The 17,146-nt window shown below is 46.2% G+C and overlaps 3 protein-coding genes across 8 annotated transcripts in view; all 3 read left to right on the top strand.

Moving 5' to 3' along the window:
* Positions 1 to 17,146, top strand: part of LOC138676501 (threonine--tRNA ligase 1, cytoplasmic-like) — a 116,081-nt gene that overhangs the window by 17,607 nt on the left and 81,328 nt on the right. The window contains exon 1 of one of the 5 annotated variants that reach the window (XM_069765867.1): positions 10,235 to 10,257. The exons of 3 other annotated variants lie outside the window; for them this stretch is intronic. The gene's annotated coding sequence lies outside the window, so the exon portion shown is untranslated. Of the gene's footprint in view, positions 1 to 10,234; positions 10,258 to 17,146 lie in introns of those variants that run through there. One more of the 5 variants, XM_069765869.1, reaches the window with a different exon arrangement.
* On the top strand, positions 911 to 4,553 carry LOC138676504 (uncharacterized). The gene is made up of 2 exons (XM_069765873.1): positions 911 to 1,100; positions 1,186 to 4,553. The coding sequence occupies exons 1-2, from the start codon at positions 933 to 935 to the stop codon at positions 2,404 to 2,406; spliced, it is 1,389 nt and encodes a 462-aa protein (XP_069621974.1). The 5' UTR covers positions 911 to 932; the 3' UTR covers positions 2,407 to 4,553.
* MAPDA (N6-Methyl-AMP deaminase) overlaps positions 6,631 to 17,146 on the top strand; it is a 270,844-nt gene continuing 260,328 nt past the window's right edge. The window contains exon 1 of one of the 2 annotated variants that reach the window (XR_011320787.1): positions 6,631 to 9,978. Coding sequence is in view for 1 of the 2 variants with exons in the window: in XM_069765871.1 (XP_069621972.1) it covers positions 9,952 to 9,978 (27 nt within the window). In the remaining variant the exon portion in view is untranslated. The remainder of the gene's footprint in view (positions 9,979 to 17,146) is intronic. The other variant, XM_069765871.1, reaches the window with a different exon arrangement.

Genomic DNA, 17,146 nt, shown 5'->3' on the forward strand with positions numbered 1-17,146 from the left:
CAAAAGACGGTGAGGTCTACAGGAGTGGAAGGGTTGAGTGACATCAGGCTAGATAGATGGTATCACCCTTATTGTCCTCCCCTAGGTAGCGGAAGAATCTGCTTCTACGGCTTATCTACGTGAGATGATCCGTACAGAAGTAAGGGAATCCCTGCGGTCTATGTCCCAGGCGGGAAGTTCAAAACAGAGCCTCGGTGATCTCTGATTCGTCAGAGGAAGATAAAGAGGAAGGTTTTCTATTCGCCACGACAGCACCCACTAGAGAGAGGGGATCCGCCCCTAGGAACAGGAAACCTACAGAGAGATAAAAGGGGCGGCCCCCCCTCGCTCCTCAGTTGGTTTCCTGTTCCCAAGGAGGAAACCCTCAGAGAGAATCTCTGCAGCTAAGAAGAGGAAAAGCTCGCCTGGAACACAGCCTGTACGTCTCTGTTGAGCGACAGGGGCCCCAGAGCGAGCGTCAGAGACGGGTGTTCCTGTTGGTTCCCCCCTCATCTGGATACATCAGCAGCATGCCGGGATCACAACAGTCTCCCTGTTGGGAGACCGTTGGTTTTTGCTCCACCGCCTAAAGAATTCCGTCAGCACATCAAGTAAGTGTCGCTATGGAAAGCGCTTACCCTCCGGCCACAGTGGGGCATGAACGGCCGCGGTAGCAGGAGCTTCTCTTCCTCTGCAGCATAGAAGGAAGACGCGCGAGCGCACATGCAGGCGCTGTATGGTCGGCGTACCCGGATGTAAAGAGGAACTTCCGGGTATGCGGGGTCAGCTGAGCGTGCTGGCGTGGACGCCTTGGACAGCGGTGGAGAGGGCTAATAAAGTTGGTCAGGTAAAAAAAAAAAAAAAAAAAAAAGGGGGGGAGGAAAGATGGGGGCGTGTATCCCTTGTAAGAACGGCTCTATAAAAGGCTGGAGACACATGGCACTGTGCGCACCATGTCGTCTCAGGAAGATATTGAGCGCCCACTGGAGGTTGTAATCCTGCCTAGTGGTGATGCTAATAAGAAAATCAGCGGACACTCAAAAATGAGTGATTCCACGGATAAATCAGGGAAAAAATCGTCCCGTTCCAAACCCCAGGCCGACCAGACAACTCTGCAGCCGGTATATATTTTTTTTTTCCCGGATAAGTGTATATATAGCTTCATATCTCTTACAGTAGTCTCCTCTGCTTGTGTCTTTTTTGTAGGCTAAGCGGACGTCAAAATCTAAACATAAGCAGTGTAAGATATGTAATGAGCCCCTACCTGACTCATATATTAAGGAGCTATGTCAACATTGCATTGATAACACTTTACAGCAGGAGAGTTCGGTCAGGATGAATGACATACGTCTCATGATCCGGGAAGAGCTTCAGTCCTTGAGGGGTAGTCCGGCGGTTAATATGGAAAGGAGAAGTAGAAGGACTCTTTCACCTATAGCCGACACATCAGCAGAAAGTGGAGAGGTGGACTCAGACATCTCTCAGAGATTGGATTCCTCGGAGGAGGAAGATTATGTCTGTTTTCCTACAGACAATGTAAATAATTTGGTTAAAGCTGTAAGAGGAACAATGGGGGTGTCAGAGTCTAAAGATCCCCAGACACCACAGGACATCATGTTCGCAGGTTTATCGCAGCGAAAGGGCCAAGTATTCCCTGTGAATCAGGCCATTAAAGACCTTGTTAAAAAAGAATGGGCTAAAGGACAGAAGGGCTTTGTACCGGTATCATGTAAGAGGCGGTACCCCTTTGATGATGAGGACTTGGCAGTTTGGTCTAAAATTCCTAAAGTGGATGCGGCTGTGGCATCAACTTCTCGCCGATCCTCCTTACCCGTAGAGGATGCGGGCTCCTTGCCTGACCCCATGGATAGAAAATCAGACGCTCTGCTTAAAAGGTCATGGGAAGCTTGTGTCACGGCATTTAAACCGGCGATCTCAGCCACGTCCACTAGTAGATCTATGCTGGTCTGGCTGGAGCAGTTGGACCAAAATATTAAGAGTGGTGTATCTAGGGAGAAACTACGTGCCTCTATTCCTTTGATTAAAGGGGCGGCAGCCTTCATTTCTGATGCCTCTATAGACTCTCTCCGCCTAGCAGCCAGAACAGCCAGCCTCACTAATACGGCACGACGCGCTTTATGGTTAAAGAATTGGAAAGGGGATGCCCAGTCCAGGGCTAAATTGTGTACTATACCCTGCCAGGGTGAGTACCTCTTTGGAACGGTCTTAGACGAAATTCTCACTAAGGCAGGTGAAAGGAAGAAGGGGTTCCCTAATCCCTTTATTCCTTCTTACAGAAGGGCGTTCAAGAAGCCACCATTCGGAAGGAAGGGAGGCTTCAAGGACAGATGGAATAACAAAGATTTCAAACAAAGAGGAAATTTGTTCAATAAGCGCCCCTTCAAGCCAGCAGATAAATTCCGCTGATTATATTTCACCGGTGGGAGGAAGACTAAAACAATTTAGTAAGCAGTGGAAAGACATAACGGTTAATCCATGGGCCATTGATTTAATATCTTCAGGCCTCACATTAGACTTTATTAAAAGGCCTCCGGACTCCTTCCTCCTTACCACCTTAAGATCCAGGCCTCAACAAGAGGCACTTGAAACCGAAGTTAAATCCCTCATACTCAAACAAGTCCTGGTAGAGGTTCCATCTTCCCAGATAGGGAGGGGATTTTACTCTCCCTTATTTCTGATTAGTAAGCCTGATGGCTCTTTCAGAACTATAATTAACTTGAGGAAACTGAACTCCTTTATAAGACCCAAAACATTTAAAATGGAATCCATACGTTCGGCCATAAAAAATCTATTTCCAAACTGTTACATGGTAGTATTGGATCTTAAAGATGCTTATTACCATATTCCTATACACCATTTACATCAGCAATTTCTTCGGGTAGCAGTTTGTATAGAAGGGCAAATTCGTCATCTACAATACCGGGCAATGCCCTTCGGTTTATCTATGGCCCCAAGGGTTTTTACTAAATTGCTAGCGGAAGTAATGTCCTTTTTACGGGTAAAAGATACCTTGGTCATTCCGTATTTGGATGACCTATTGATTGTAGGTAAGAACTCCCTACAGTGTGAGCAGAGGTTTCAGGAGGTAGTGTCATCCTTACAAAACCTGGGCTGGCTGGTTAATTGGGAAAAATCTAGACTCCAGCCAGTAACGTGTCAGAAATTCCTTGGGCTCCTTCTAGATTCAGTTGACCAGATTTGCAAGCTTCCTGAGGATAAGAAAACTTCCATATTCGATAAAGTGTCCTTAGCGATCAGAAAGCGTAGTATGTCATTAAGGAATGTCATGTCACTACTAGGTTCTCTAACATCGTGCATTCCTGCGGTCCAGTGGGCGCAGTTCCATACTAGGCATCTACAAAAATTTGTATTGGATGAGGACATTAAAAATAGAGGATGTCTGGATAGAACAGTTTTCCTAACGTCAGAAGTAGTACACTCCCTTATGTGGTGGTTGAATCGAAAAAATCTTTCGAGAGGGGTTCTATGGGTAATCACCCCTTCTAGTATAGTGACCACAGACGCTAGTCCTGAAGGCTGGGGGGCACATTTTCAGGATCAGTGGGTCCAGGGTCTTTGGTCCAGTTCAGAACTTAATAATTCCTCAAATGTCAAAGAGTTGAGGGCTATATACTACTCCCTACTTCACTTTCTTCCTCAGCTCAGCGGCTCTCACACAAGAGTATTCTCCGACAACACCACTGCGGTGGCGTATCTGAACCATCAAGGAGGTACAAGGTCGGACAAACTCAGAGAAGTGGCTTCAGACATCATGGAGTTGGCCGAAGGTCATCTGCTATCCTTGTCAGCAGTGCACATCAGGGGCATAGACAATTTTCATGCCGATTTCCTCAGCCGTCACACTCTTCATCAGGGAGAATGGATGCTGAACAGGAAGATTTTCAGATTAATAACAGCTCGATGGGGTGTTCCTCAAATAGACTTGTTTTCCACAAGAGCCAACCGTCAGGTCAGGAGGTTTGCCTCTCTATGCAGGGAGGACAAGCCGGACATACTCGATGCCCTCCAGGTACCATGGACATTCGACCTGGCCTATGCTTTCCCCCCATGGAATCTATTACCTATAGTAATAAGAAAAATAAGGGAGGAAGGCGCAAGAGTTCTGTTAATAGCCCCATTCTGGCCCAAAAGGCCATGGTTCTCATGGCTGAGGGCGATGTCAGTGTCAGACCCGTGGATTCTGCCTCAGTCCAAGGACTTGCTCTCTCAGGGACCATTCCTCCATCCTCAGGCAAAGGGCATGAACCTGACTGCCTGGAGTTTGAGAGGCAGTTACTAAGTATAAGGGGGTTTTCTAGTGGGTTAATTAACACTCTTATGAAGAGTAGAAAACCTTCAACTACTAGAATTTATGTTAGAATTTGGAGAAAATTTCTTCAATTCCATACTGCACAACTTTCATCTGAAGTTCCTATATTTCCAGTGTTGGAATTTCTACAAAGAGGTTTGGAATTAGGACTCTCCGTAAGCACTCTGAAGGTCCAGGTTTCAGCTTTAGGAGCTCTTTTTAATTATGATGTTGCGGGTAATAGGTGGATATCCCAATTTATATCTGCCTGTGAGCGTTCAAGACCAATTAGCATACCGCAGGTTCCTCAGTGGGATTTATCCATAGTCCTGGAAGCATTGACACAGCCACCGTTTGAGCCTCTCCAAACAGCCTCACTAAAAAATATTTCTTTGAAAACGGTATTGTTAGTGGCATTAGTTTCTGCTAGAAGAGTGAGTGATCTCCATGCATTATCTATAGATCCTCCCTTTTTATCTGTAACATCAGATAGGATAATTTTGAAAACAGACCCTTGTTATCTTCCTAAAGTAGCCACTACTTTTCATAGAGCCCAGGAGATCTTGTTACCTACCTTTTATGAGAACCACTCAACTCCAGAAGAAGTAAAACTTCATACTCTAGATGTAAAAAGGATTGTGCTAGCCTATTTAGAGAGAACCAGGGACTGGAGGAAGAGTAGGGCTCTCTTTGTGTCTTTCCAGGGTAAAACCAAAGGTACCAGAGTGACAAAGAACACATTATCTCGCTGGATCAGAGAGGCCATAATCTTGGCGTATAAAGCTGGAGGTAGAGATCCTCCGATGCATATAGGAGCACACTCTACAAGAGCCTTGTCGACTTCCTGGGCAGAAAGGGCGAATGTGCCAATAGACCTTATATGTAAGGCTGCAACTTGGTCTTCACCAAATACCTTCTATAAGCATTATAGATTAGATCTATCCTCTGCTTCTGATCTAACTTTTGGTGTATCGGTCCTTGACTCAGTAAACCCACCCAGTCTATAGTCTCTGCAATTCTCTCTAGTGGGTGCTGTCGTGGCGAATAGAAAATACCGGATTACGTACCGGTAATGCTCTTTTATAGAGCCCACGACAGCACCCGTTCACATCCCTCCCTTTTCTGTATATAGTCGCACGTGGTGCTTCTTTGGTGAGGTGTAAATATTAGAAGAAAATAGCATAAGGTTGTAAATATGTGTATATATATATATATATATATATGGATATACCTGAACCTGTTAACTAAAACCTGGCGGCGGTTCCTCCTATTCTCTGTAAAACAACTGAGGAGCGAGGGGGGGCCGCCCCTTTTATCTCTCTGTAGGTTTCCTGTTCCTAGGGGCGGATCCCCTCTCTCTAGTGGGTGCTGTCGTGGGCTCTATAAAAGAGCATTACCGGTACGTAATCCGGTATTTTTATGGCTCAAATCTCTCTTCCTCGTCATCAGAAGAGGAATCTGGCCGATTCTGTCTGCCTCTGGACCGGGTAGATAAATTAGTTAAGTCGGTCAGAGGTACGATGGGCCTAGAAGAACCTAAGACTCAGCTTTCCCGTCAGGAGCTAATGTTCAGCGGCTTGGAACACAAGAAGCGTAGATCCTTTCCGGTGAACGATAAAATTCAAGACCTGATTCTCCGAGAATGGAAGAAACCGGAGAAGAAAGGCTCATTACCACCAGCTTTAAAACGCAGGTATCCCTTTGAGGATACGACTGTGGATACCTGGGACAAGGCCCCTAAATTAGATGCCACGGTGGCAAAGGCATCAAAGAGAGCCGCATTACCTTTCGAGGACATGGGATCCCTTAAAGACCCTCTTGACAGGAAGGCGGATACCTTCCTTAAAGGTACTTGGGAGATGGCAGCCGAATCCTTGAGACCGGCAGTGGCTGCGACTTGTACAGCCAGATCCCTAATGGTCTGGCTGGAACAGTTGGAATCCCAGCTTAAAGAAGGCGCTTCCAGAAGTTCTATTCTAAATGCGCTTCCGGTGATTCAAGATGCTGCGGCTTTCCTGTCGGACGCGTCGGTCGATTCGGTCAGAATGGCGGCCAGAGCAGCAGGACTCTCCAACGCGGCTCGTAGAGCCCTGTGGTTGAAGTGTTGGTCGGGTGACATTCAATCAAGGTCCAAATTATGCGCTATTCCATGCAAAGGGGAATATCTCTTTGGGCCAACCTTGGATGAGCTGCTTGAAAAGGCCGGAGATGACAAGAAAAAATTCCCTAGTTTGTCATCAGCCTCTTATCGGCGTCCATTCAACAGGAGGAGATTTGGTCGCGGAAGGAAGCGCGCATCCTCGCCCTCTAGAGAGAATTTTAGATTAGAGGATAGACGCAGGAGAGGTACGGGTTACATGTTCCGCCGTTCCTCAAAAGAACGTAAGAAACCGGACCAATGACTAGCAATCCCTGTGGGAGGGAGATTGTCAGCCTTCTCTTCCGCATGGACTAACATCTCAAATAGTGACTGGGTCCGAGGTATTATTTCAGAAGGTCTGAAATTGGAATTTATTCACTGGCCTCGGGATAAATTTATGCTAACCCCCTTACGCTCCTCCACTATTGAACAGACGGCTTTAGAGGCAGAAGTTGTGAGTTTATGCCTTAAAAACGTGCTGATTGAGGTCCCAGAGTCAGAAAGAGGGAGTGGATTCTACTCTCCTCTATTTCTGATTCAAAAACCAGACAGGTCATTTAGGACTATTATTAACCTTAAATTCCTTAATGAATACCTGGTTAAGGCCACATTTAAAATGGAGTCAATCAGCTCTGCAATAAAAATGTTGTTCAAACACTGCTTCATGGTAGTTGTGGACTTAAAAGATGCGTATTATCATGTTCCTATCCATGAAAACTTTCAGAGGTTTCTACGTGTGGCGGTGTCTATGGGGGGTATTGTTCGACACTTTCAATTTAGAGCCCTTCCCTTCGGCCTCTCAACGTCTCCCCGAGTATTCACTAAAGTTGTTGCGGAGGTCATGGCGCACTTACGTGAATCTGATATCCTCATAATCCCAATAGACCATTGCCTTGCTCAGGTAAAAACAGCTATGTCTAAACTAGAACATCTGGGCTGGATTATAAACTATGAAAAATCCCGATTACAACCCCTAAAAACCCAGAGATTTCTAGGGCTGCTGTTGGATTCCGAGTCCCAACAATGCCGTCTTCCACCTGATAAACTGCTCCATATCCAACAACAGGTATTAAAAGCAATTAATAAACCAACCATGACTCTTAGACAGGCTATGTCTTTATTAGGTTCCCTAACTTCCTGTATTCCCGCCGTCCGTTGGGCACAGTTCCACTCCAGACCTTTACAGTTTGACGTACTGAATTATGATAGAGTCTTACAGGGTTCCTTGCAGGGTCAGATGACATTGAGTCCAGAGGTTCTGGCATCTCTTAGATGGTGGCTAGAGGAAGACAATCTGTCAGCAGGAGTTCCCTGGGTGACTCAAGTGACTCGGGTAATTACGACGGACACCAGCCCCACAGGGTGGGGGGCACACATGGGTGACGTAGTAGTCCAGGGGTTATGGGATCCCCAAACATCAGCCTCTTCCAATCAGAGGGAGTTAATGGCAATTGAATTCTCAATTAAAGAACTCCTCGTATATCTACAGGGTCACCATGTCAAAATCCTCTCCGACAACCAGGTGGCAGTGGCCTATGTGAATCACCAGGGTGGAACACGCTCCAAGTCCCTGATGGAAGTAGCGGATCGCCTGCTCCAGACAGCAAAAAACCATTTTCTATCTTTATCCGCAGTTCACATAAGAGGGAGAGAGAATATAAGAGCAGACTTTCTAAGTCGAAGCACCTTAAAACAAGGAGAATGGTCTCTGAACACAAAGATCTTCAACCGGATTGTCCGCATGTGGGGTCATCCAGAAGTGGACTTATTTGCCACCAAGCACAACAGAAAGACGATAAATTTCTGTTCCTTAAATCCCAGGGAATATCCACTGGCAGTGGATGCCTTCCTGATCAGATGGGATTTCCGATTGGCATATGCGTTCCCCCCGCTCAATCTATTGCCGCTGGTGGTCAGAAAGATAAGGGAGGATCAAGCGAGAGTCATACTGATCGCTCCGTTCTGGCCCAGAAGAGCTTGGTTTTCCTGGCTCAGGACCATGTCCGTGAAAGACCCCTGGGTGCTGCCGGACATTCCGGACTTACTTCATCAAGGTCCGATCAACCATCCACAAGTGAAGGGTCTCCATTTGACGGCATGGTTTTTGAGAGGTCATTGTTAAAAAGCAGAGGTTTTTCTCCAAACCTAATTGATACCCTTATGAAGAGTAGGAAAAACATAACAACTAAGATCTACTCTAGAGCTTGGAGGAAGTTTCTGGCCTCTTCAAATTTTAATATTGAAGAGGGTATACCAATCAACCAGATTCTAGAATTCCTGCAGAGGGGGCTAGAGCTAAATCTATCCACAAGTACACTAAAAGTACAAGTATCAGCCCTGGGGGCTCTATTTTCTTGTAATATTGCGGGTAACTACTGGGTATCAAGGTTTATCAAAGCATCTAGTAGATCCAGACCTATACACAGGAATAGGTCAATGCCTTGGGATCTCAATCTAGTCCTTTCAGCCTTGACTAAGGAACCATTTGAGCCCTTACATTCAGCCTCACTTAAATTACTATCCCTCAAAACAGCGTTTTTGGTGGCAATTACATCTGCTCGTAGGGTAGGAGACATACAGGCTCTTTCTAGGCTGTCCCCTTATACAGAATTTCTACAGGACAGAGTAGTCCTCAGACCAGATCCAGCTTATTTACCAAAAGTGGCCTCAAATTTTCACAGATCTCAGGAGATAGTGTTACCGTCATTTCTCCCTAATCCTTCTAATTCCAAAGGGGAGTTACTCCATACATTAGATGTTAGGAGATGTCTATTAGAATATATATCAGTCACTGATGCTTGGAAGAGAGAGGATGCGTTGTTTCTATCCTTCCAAGGTCCCAGGAAAGGTCTTAGAGTTTCAAAGTACACGCTAGCGAAGTGGATTAGGGAGGCTATCTCTCTGGCTTATACTGCAGGTGGAGGTCCAGCTCCGCAGAATCTGAGGGCACATTCCACCTGGGCCATGGCTACATCCTGGGCTGAAAGATCTGGAGTTTCGATCGACCAGATATGTAAGGCAGCTACGTGGTCATCCCCTTCCACCTTTTTCAAGCACTATAGGTTGGACTTGGGGTTCTCTTCTGATCTCACCTTCGGGTTAAGGGTGCTACAGGCTATAGTCCCTCCCTAAAGTAGTTTACATCTCTGTAATTCTCTCGTAGTGCTGTCATGGGAATCCGAATAAAGCATTAAGCTACTTACTGGTAGCGGCATTTTTCAGAGGCCCATGACAGCACCCTTAGTTCCCTCCCTATTCACGTGGGGGTTGCACTTTCTATAATGTATATAATGAGATAGATAGATCTCACGTGTGGTATATAGTTCAATATGATGGATTATTTTTGTACATAAACTGTATATAATGTATATTTGTGTGCTACTAACCGCGGTAGTCCTCTCAGGCTCTGAAATACAACTGATGCATGGGGAGAGGTGCCGCCCTTTTGTATCTGTAGGTTTCCTGTTCCTGAAGGGCGGATCCCCTCTCTCGTAGTGCTGTCATGGGCCTCCGAAAAATGCCGCTACCAGTAAGTAGCTTAATGCTTTTTGAAAACTGCAGCATGTCACTTCTTTCAGTGTTTTTTTACCGTTTTTTCACTCATAAAAAGCAACTTGTGCAAAAACGCTGGTATCAGGTTTTTCTTTGTTTTTTAGTGAAAAGAAAGCATGTACAGTGTGCTATGTGAAGCCCATTTACTTTTGTGACTTCATCAAGTTTCAACCATAATGTCTTGGTCACATCACCTGAGATGGGGGTTGTCAAGTGATAGCGTGCCACGAGGCTGGGGAACTGCAAGCTCATTCAGGTAATATGTATCGGGCAGTTTGCCCATTATCTTGTATATTTGGGTGTTTATAGGACAGGGGTGCTATCGGTACGGCCGGTGCTAATAGCATTGTCTTCGCTCAGAGGTGTTCCTTTGATGGCAGGAGCTTTTGGCCTGGATTTTACCAGTTTTTGGGACATGTGCAATATTTGACAGTCTCCGTTGATTTGAACATTTGTGGAATTGATAGACCCGTGGTCCTGAGCATATTCTCTCCTTAGTGGACCACTGGTGGTTCATGAGTTATTATTTCTAGTGCACTGCCACTGTGAGTAATTAAGCACTTACCATGAATGGATGTGTGAGCAATTTTATTAATGTCACCATATGATTGTGATATTATTTACGAAGAAACATCTGTTTTGTGACTATTTAAATCTATATTGGATGTAATATATCTGCAGTTCCCGCCGCTTACCTTGACCTAATGTGTAGTCTGATTTTGAGGCACCGTTTTAATGTTTTGTATTGTTTTGTCTATTTGTGAATAAAGGTTTGGTTTTAATATTCAAAACACTTTGTGACTGAGTTGAATGACTCTATGGTCAATATGTTTATAGCCTATTTGGAGTGTGACTCATTCTTGATTTGAGGAAATGGGTTGGTGCTTTATGTTTATATTATATATGTTCACACCTTGCATTTTTTAACCATGCATTTTTATGCAAATTAAAAGCTGTGTTTTACAGTACCAGCGAAACTGAGATTTCAGAAATCTCGGCCATTTTTTTTTTTACTTGATTGAATTGGAAAACGGCCTCTTTTTTTGAAAACTGCAGCATGTCACTTCTTTCAGTGTTTTTGTACCGTTTTTTCACTCATAAAAAGCAACTTGTGCAAAAACGCTGGTATCAGGTTTTTCTTTGTTTTTAGTGAAAAGAAAGCATGTACAGTGTGCTATGTGAAGCCCATTTATTTTTGTGACTTCATCAAGTTTCAACCATAATGTCTTGGTCACATCACCTGAGATGGCAGTTAAGATTAGTACAGTTTAATTAAATTAGTGATGTGCGTACAATAAACATTGGCTGACCAAGGTTTGAGATTGAACAATGCCTAATCATTTCGAGGGCTGACCAAAGTGTGAAAGTAAACCGTGTCCTACCAACTCAATGCTTTGCCAATGTCTTGGGTAAACTATTCCTGACACCCCCTTGCTGTTACCTTGTTTACCTGTGTTCATGCTTGTGTGGTAGAAGCAAAGATGAACTTTGGGAACCTGAAAAAGGCAGCAAAAAATGCAGTAACACCTAATTTTTGTAAGCAGCTTCTTTTTTTTTTTTTACTACCAAGAGCGCAGGTTTTGCCTGCAGAAAAAAGATGCATTTTCCAGTTCACCGCCTGACAGCACCATTGGAGGACGTCCTTCTTACCCTCAGTGGGACAGGAACAACAAGCGGTTAAAAGGACCCTCCCCACTCCACCCACCAGTGTTTTTCCTGTCCCACTGCGGATAGGAACGGCAAGCGTGTCCTCCGACGGTGCTGTGCAGATGGTGGAGATCGGGGGGTCCAGCCTTTCCCTTCCCTGCCGCAAGACATCTGCGGCTGATACCTGCAATGGGGGGTCCCTCAGCCTCCCCAGTGTAGCGCTGCTCCTGGGTTCAGGATCCGTTCCTCCATTCTGGGGGCTCTCGGTCCGGGTGCCTGGTTGCTGGGGGTGTATGCGGGGGCTATCTCCAGACGACGGCCGTTCCCAGCATGAGGCCGCATCCATTTCCGGCAAGCGCTCTCAGCGCGGCAGCCGCTGCTGACTCCAGGACCTGCGGCCGCATCACTTCCGGCCGACGGGCCGCGTCACTTCCGGTGTGACGAGCGTCGGACTGGGGGACGCCAGCGACGGCACCGGCCTCAGGAAGGCCTTTCAGCACGGTCAACCGCGTGGACGCGGTAAGGAGGGCAGGATTAACCAGGTAAAACCTATATAAACGCTCTATGGTGGTCTTTTTCCCGCCGGCTATCCTGACATAGCACACGGCTGTATGGTAATGTTGTCCTCACTATGGAGGACAGGGGCACGTGAGTGGGCTATGTTAAAGCCATACCACAAAGCTCACCCCTCCCCCTGCTCCCCTACCTATGTATTCTATATATATCTCTATCCTAGGCAGAGCCTCCCATTCCCACAACTGAAAGGATAAAATCTGGGAAAAGTAAATGCCCAATATGTGCCACTAGGTTTCCGGAAAATTGGCGGAAGCCATTGTGCAAAGCATGCACATCCAAGATTGTGGGGGATGAGCAAACTGCATTACTATCCAGTATGAGGACAATGATTCGACAAGAGGTTCAGGCATCCATCTCAAGCTTAAATCTTCCCCAGACAAGCCAGTCAGAACCGCAAGCCTCACGGAAGAGGCCAAGGGAATCTAGCCCCTCTTCTGAAGGAGAGGTTTCGGAAGATTCAGACCAGGAAGAAAGAGACGGATCATTGGGCAGAGGGAAGAGATATCTCTTCTCTGCGGTAGACACAGATGAGCTTCTTTATGCTGTTCGTAACACCATGCAGTTACAGGACACACCAGAGGAGACCTCGATCCAGGACGAGATATTTGGCGGATTACATGCCCAAGTGACAAAGGTTTTTTCCGTCAATAACCACATCCGTTCCATGATCCTGGAAGAATGGCAAGAAGCGGAGAAGAGACTAGTGGTACCCAGGGATTTTAAACTCCGTTTACCCTATAATCCAGAGGACATTAAGGTGTGGGATGAAGTCCCCAAGATTGATGTTCCGCTAGCAAAGGTGGCGAAGAAGACCTCAATCCCATTTGAGGACTCCTCCGCATTGAAAGATCCTATGGATCGCAAAGCAGATGGTCTGCTCAGGAGAACTTGGGAGTCCTCCGCAGCAATAATACGGGCCAATATAGCCGCAACATCGGTAGCCCGGTCAATGCATTTATGGATTGACGATTTGGAGGAACATCTCAAAGCCAAGACTTCCAGAGATGTTATCTTCAAATCTCTGCCGTTGCTTAAACTGGCAACAGGCTTTATGGCGGACGCTTCGGCTGAATCTGTACGCTTCGCTGCCAGAAGCGAGTCTTTGTCTAACGTGGCCAGAAGAGCCATCTAGCTAAAAACCTGGTCGGGGGATATTCAGTCAAAAAATAAATTGTGCGGTATCCCATTCTCAGGGAATAAAGTATTTGGGCCTATTCTAGATGACATATTAGAAAAAGCCTCAGATAAAAAGAAGGGATTCCCTGAGGAAAATACAAAAAAGTACCAGCCCTTTCGCAGATCCCGACCTAGTCAGAGAACAGACTACAGGGGGAAAGGGAAGACTGGGAGGTGGTCTTATCCCAAGGGTGGAAGGGGTAGAGACTCCATCTTCCCAAGTACAGGTACAGCAAAGCCAAATAAATTACATTAGGGTAGGTGGTCGGTTACAAAAATTTGTAGGGGGTTGGCAGAAAATATCCCAGAACCCTTGGATTCTGCAAGTGATTGCTCAGGGGTACAAACTAGAGTTCTCCAGCAGTCCCCCAGAAAGATTTGTGGTAACCCGACCCTGTCCGCTCTCAGACTCCTCTATGTGGACAAACATCCAGGAGTTGATAGAATTAGATGCAATAACTCCAGTTCCCATTTCAAAAAGAGGCAAAGGCCATTACTCCCATTTATTTTCAATAAAAAAACCGTCTGGGGACTCCCGGACGATCATAAATTTAAAGCCACTAAACAGATGGGTCCGGTACAAAAGATTCAAGATGGAATCTATAAAATCCACAACGCCTCTTATAGACAGGGGCATGGTGATGTGCACCTTAGACCTAAGCAATGCATACTATCATGTCCCGATACACGCTTCCTATCAAAAATTCCTGAGATTTGCCTTAATGAACAAGGGAATATTACATCACTTCCAGTTCAAATGTCTCCCCTTCGGGCTTGCTTCAGCGCCCAGGATTTTCACCAAACTGATGTCAGAAGTTGTGGCCTATCTGAGAAACCAGAATGTGACCATAGTTCCATATCTGGACGACTTTCTGATAATGGCGAGATCAGAGAAGCTCCTCAGAATAGACTGCGGTTTCACTCTTTCCATCCTGCAGGATCTGGGGTGGATGGTGAACTGGAAGAAGTCCTGCCTGGTCCCAGATTCCAGAATGAAATTTTTGGGGGTGATATTAGATTCCAAACTAATAACATCTTTCTTACCAGAAGACAGACAGGAGGCCTTGATCAGGCAAGTTCGTCAATTCAGGAAAAGTACCCCCTCCATAAGACAGGCAATGAGGATGCTCTGCTTTATGACAGCATGCATACTCTGTGTGAAATGGAGTCAATTCCACTCAAGGAAGTTACAGAAAGAAATCTTGGAACAGGAAACAGGAAGATGATTGTGTCTCCGTCAGTAAAGAGATCCCTAACATGGTGGACCACACCGGAAAACCTGAGAGGGAGTTCCATGGATACTCAATCCCTGTGTTACGGTTACCACAGACGCCAGTCAATACGGATGGGGCGGTCATATAGGAAGAAAATACTATCAGGGAGAATGGACTCCTTAGATTGCCGCAAGATCATCAAATTTCAGGGAACTGTATGCGATCTGGAAGGTGTTGTACCAGGCCCAGTCACAGGTCAGGGGCAGACACGTAAGGATACTGTCCGACAATGTCACAGCAGTGGCATTTCTGAGACATCAGGGAGGTCCGAAGCATCCACCACTGCAACACCTAGCGGACCAGATTTTCAGATGGGCAGAGAAATCTGTCAGATCCATCTCGGCAGTTCACCTGGAAGGCGCCAAGAATCAAATGGCAGATTTCTTGAGCAGGACGTCTGTACATCCCGGAGAATGGGAACTGAATCCGGAAGTATTCAGCAGTCTGTGCCAGAAATGGGGAACACCTCAGGTGGACCTTTTTGCCACCAGGTCAAACACAAAGACCAGAGCATTTTTCTCGCTCAATCCTTTAGACGGCGCCACTGTAGTAGACGCCTTGTCTCAATATTGGGGAGAAGGTCTCCTGCACACATTCCCGCCTCTTCCTCTGATACCGAAGACACTCAGGAAGATACGAGACGAGGAAGCAACTGTAATCCTGGTGGTTCCTTTTTGGCCAAAAAGGAGCTGGTTTTCTCTTCTATCCAGAATGTCAACAGAGAAACCAGTCTTGTTACCGAACAGGCAGGACCTTCTCCTACAAGGGCCGGTGTTACACAAGAATCCAGACGCTCTTCACCTATCTGCTTAGATCCTGAACGGCAAACCTTAAAGGGACACTGTCACCTGAATTTGGAGGGAACAATCTTCAGCCATGGAGGCGGAGTTTTGGGGTTTTTGATTCACCCTTTCTTTACCCGCTGGCTGCATGCTGGCTGCAATATTGGATTGAAGTTCATTCTCTGTCCTCCATAGCACACGCCTGCGCAAGGCAAGATTGCCTTGCGCAGGCGTGTACTATGGAGGACAGAGAATGAACTTCAATCCAATATTGCAGCCAGCGGGAAAGGAAAGGGTGAATCAAACACCCGAAAACCCCGCCTCCATGGCTGAAGATTGGTCCCTCCAAATTCAGGTGACAGTGTCCCTTTAAGATCCAGAGGCCTGTCAGAAGATGTCATTACCACACTCCAGGCAAGCAGAAAACCGGTGACTTCGGCGATTTACAACAAAATCTGGAAGCGGTATTGTTCCTTTCTGATACAGGTTTCTGTGGATGTCTCAAAACCAGACATTCCCAGAATCCTCGACTTCCTGCAACTCGGATTTGACAAGGGCCTTCGGCCTAGTACTCTAAAAGTACAGATTGCAGCGCTTAGTGTCTTTTTTGATACATCACTAGCCTCCCATCCCTGGATAGCAAGATTTTCCAGGGCCACACATAGAATGAGACCACTTGTGAGAAAACCAACCCCCCCCTTGGGACCTAAACCTGGTCCTTAACACTCTATGTAAAACCGCATACTTATCAGAAGATATGAGCATAGCCAATCTCTCCTTTAAAACTGCCTTCCTGTTTGCCATCACGTCAGCTAAAAGGCTGGGGGAGATGCACTCTCTTTCCACCCAGAACCCATATCTTCAGATTTTTGATGACAGGATAGTCTTTAAACTTAACCCAGCTTTCCTCCCCAAGGTAGTATCCTCAACCAATATAAATTAGGAGATAATCCTTCCTTCATTCTGCCAACACCCTAGAAACGCAAAAGAAGGGGTCTACCATAACCTTGACGTTAGGGAGACTGTTCTAAAATACCTGGGGGCGACGGAAAGTTGGAGACAGGACGCTAACTTGTTCGTACAGTACGGGGGGCCAAATAGGGGTTGTAAAGCTGCAAAATCAACCATTGCTAGGTGGATTAAAACCATGATAAGCCTAGCATATACAGACCAAGGGAAAGATCCCCCGGACACTCTCAGAGCCCATTCAACACGAGCTATCTCTACATCATGGGCAGAGAAGGGGGGAGCCTCAGCCGAGCAAATCTGTAGGGCGGCGACTTGGACCAGTCTTTCTACCTTTGCTAGACACTATAAATTAAGGTACCTTCACACATAACGATATTGTTAACGATATCGTTGCTTTTTGTGACGTAGCAACGATATCGTTAATGAAATCATTATGTGTGACAGCGACCAACGATCAGGCCCCTGCTGGGAGATCGTTGGTCGCTGAATAAAGTCCAGAACTTTATTTCGTCGCTGGACTCCTGCTGACATCGCTGGATCGGCGTGTGTGACACCGATCCAGCGATGTCTTCACTGGTAACCAGGGTAAACATCGGGTAACTAAGCGCAGGGCCGCGCTTAGTAACCCGATGTTTACCCTGGTTACCATCCTAAAAGTAAAAAAAAACACTACATCCAGCGCTGTGCTCTGCACTCCTCCTGTACTGGCTGTGAGCGTCGG

This window comes from Ranitomeya imitator, chromosome 4 (assembly GCF_032444005.1).
Source record: "Ranitomeya imitator isolate aRanImi1 chromosome 4, aRanImi1.pri, whole genome shotgun sequence".
In the NCBI taxonomy this organism is placed as follows: domain Eukaryota; kingdom Metazoa; phylum Chordata; class Amphibia; order Anura; family Dendrobatidae; genus Ranitomeya; species Ranitomeya imitator.

Excerpts from the sequence above, each read along its gene's own strand:
- LOC138676504 (XM_069765873.1), top strand. The coding sequence starts at position 933 with ATGTCGTCTCAGGAAGATATTGAGCGCCCACTGGAGGTTGTAATCCTG. Across the intron at positions 1,101-1,185 it reads ACCAGACAACTCTGCAGCCG|GCTAAGCGGACGTCAAAATC; the intron begins GTATATATTTTT and ends TCTTTTTTGTAG.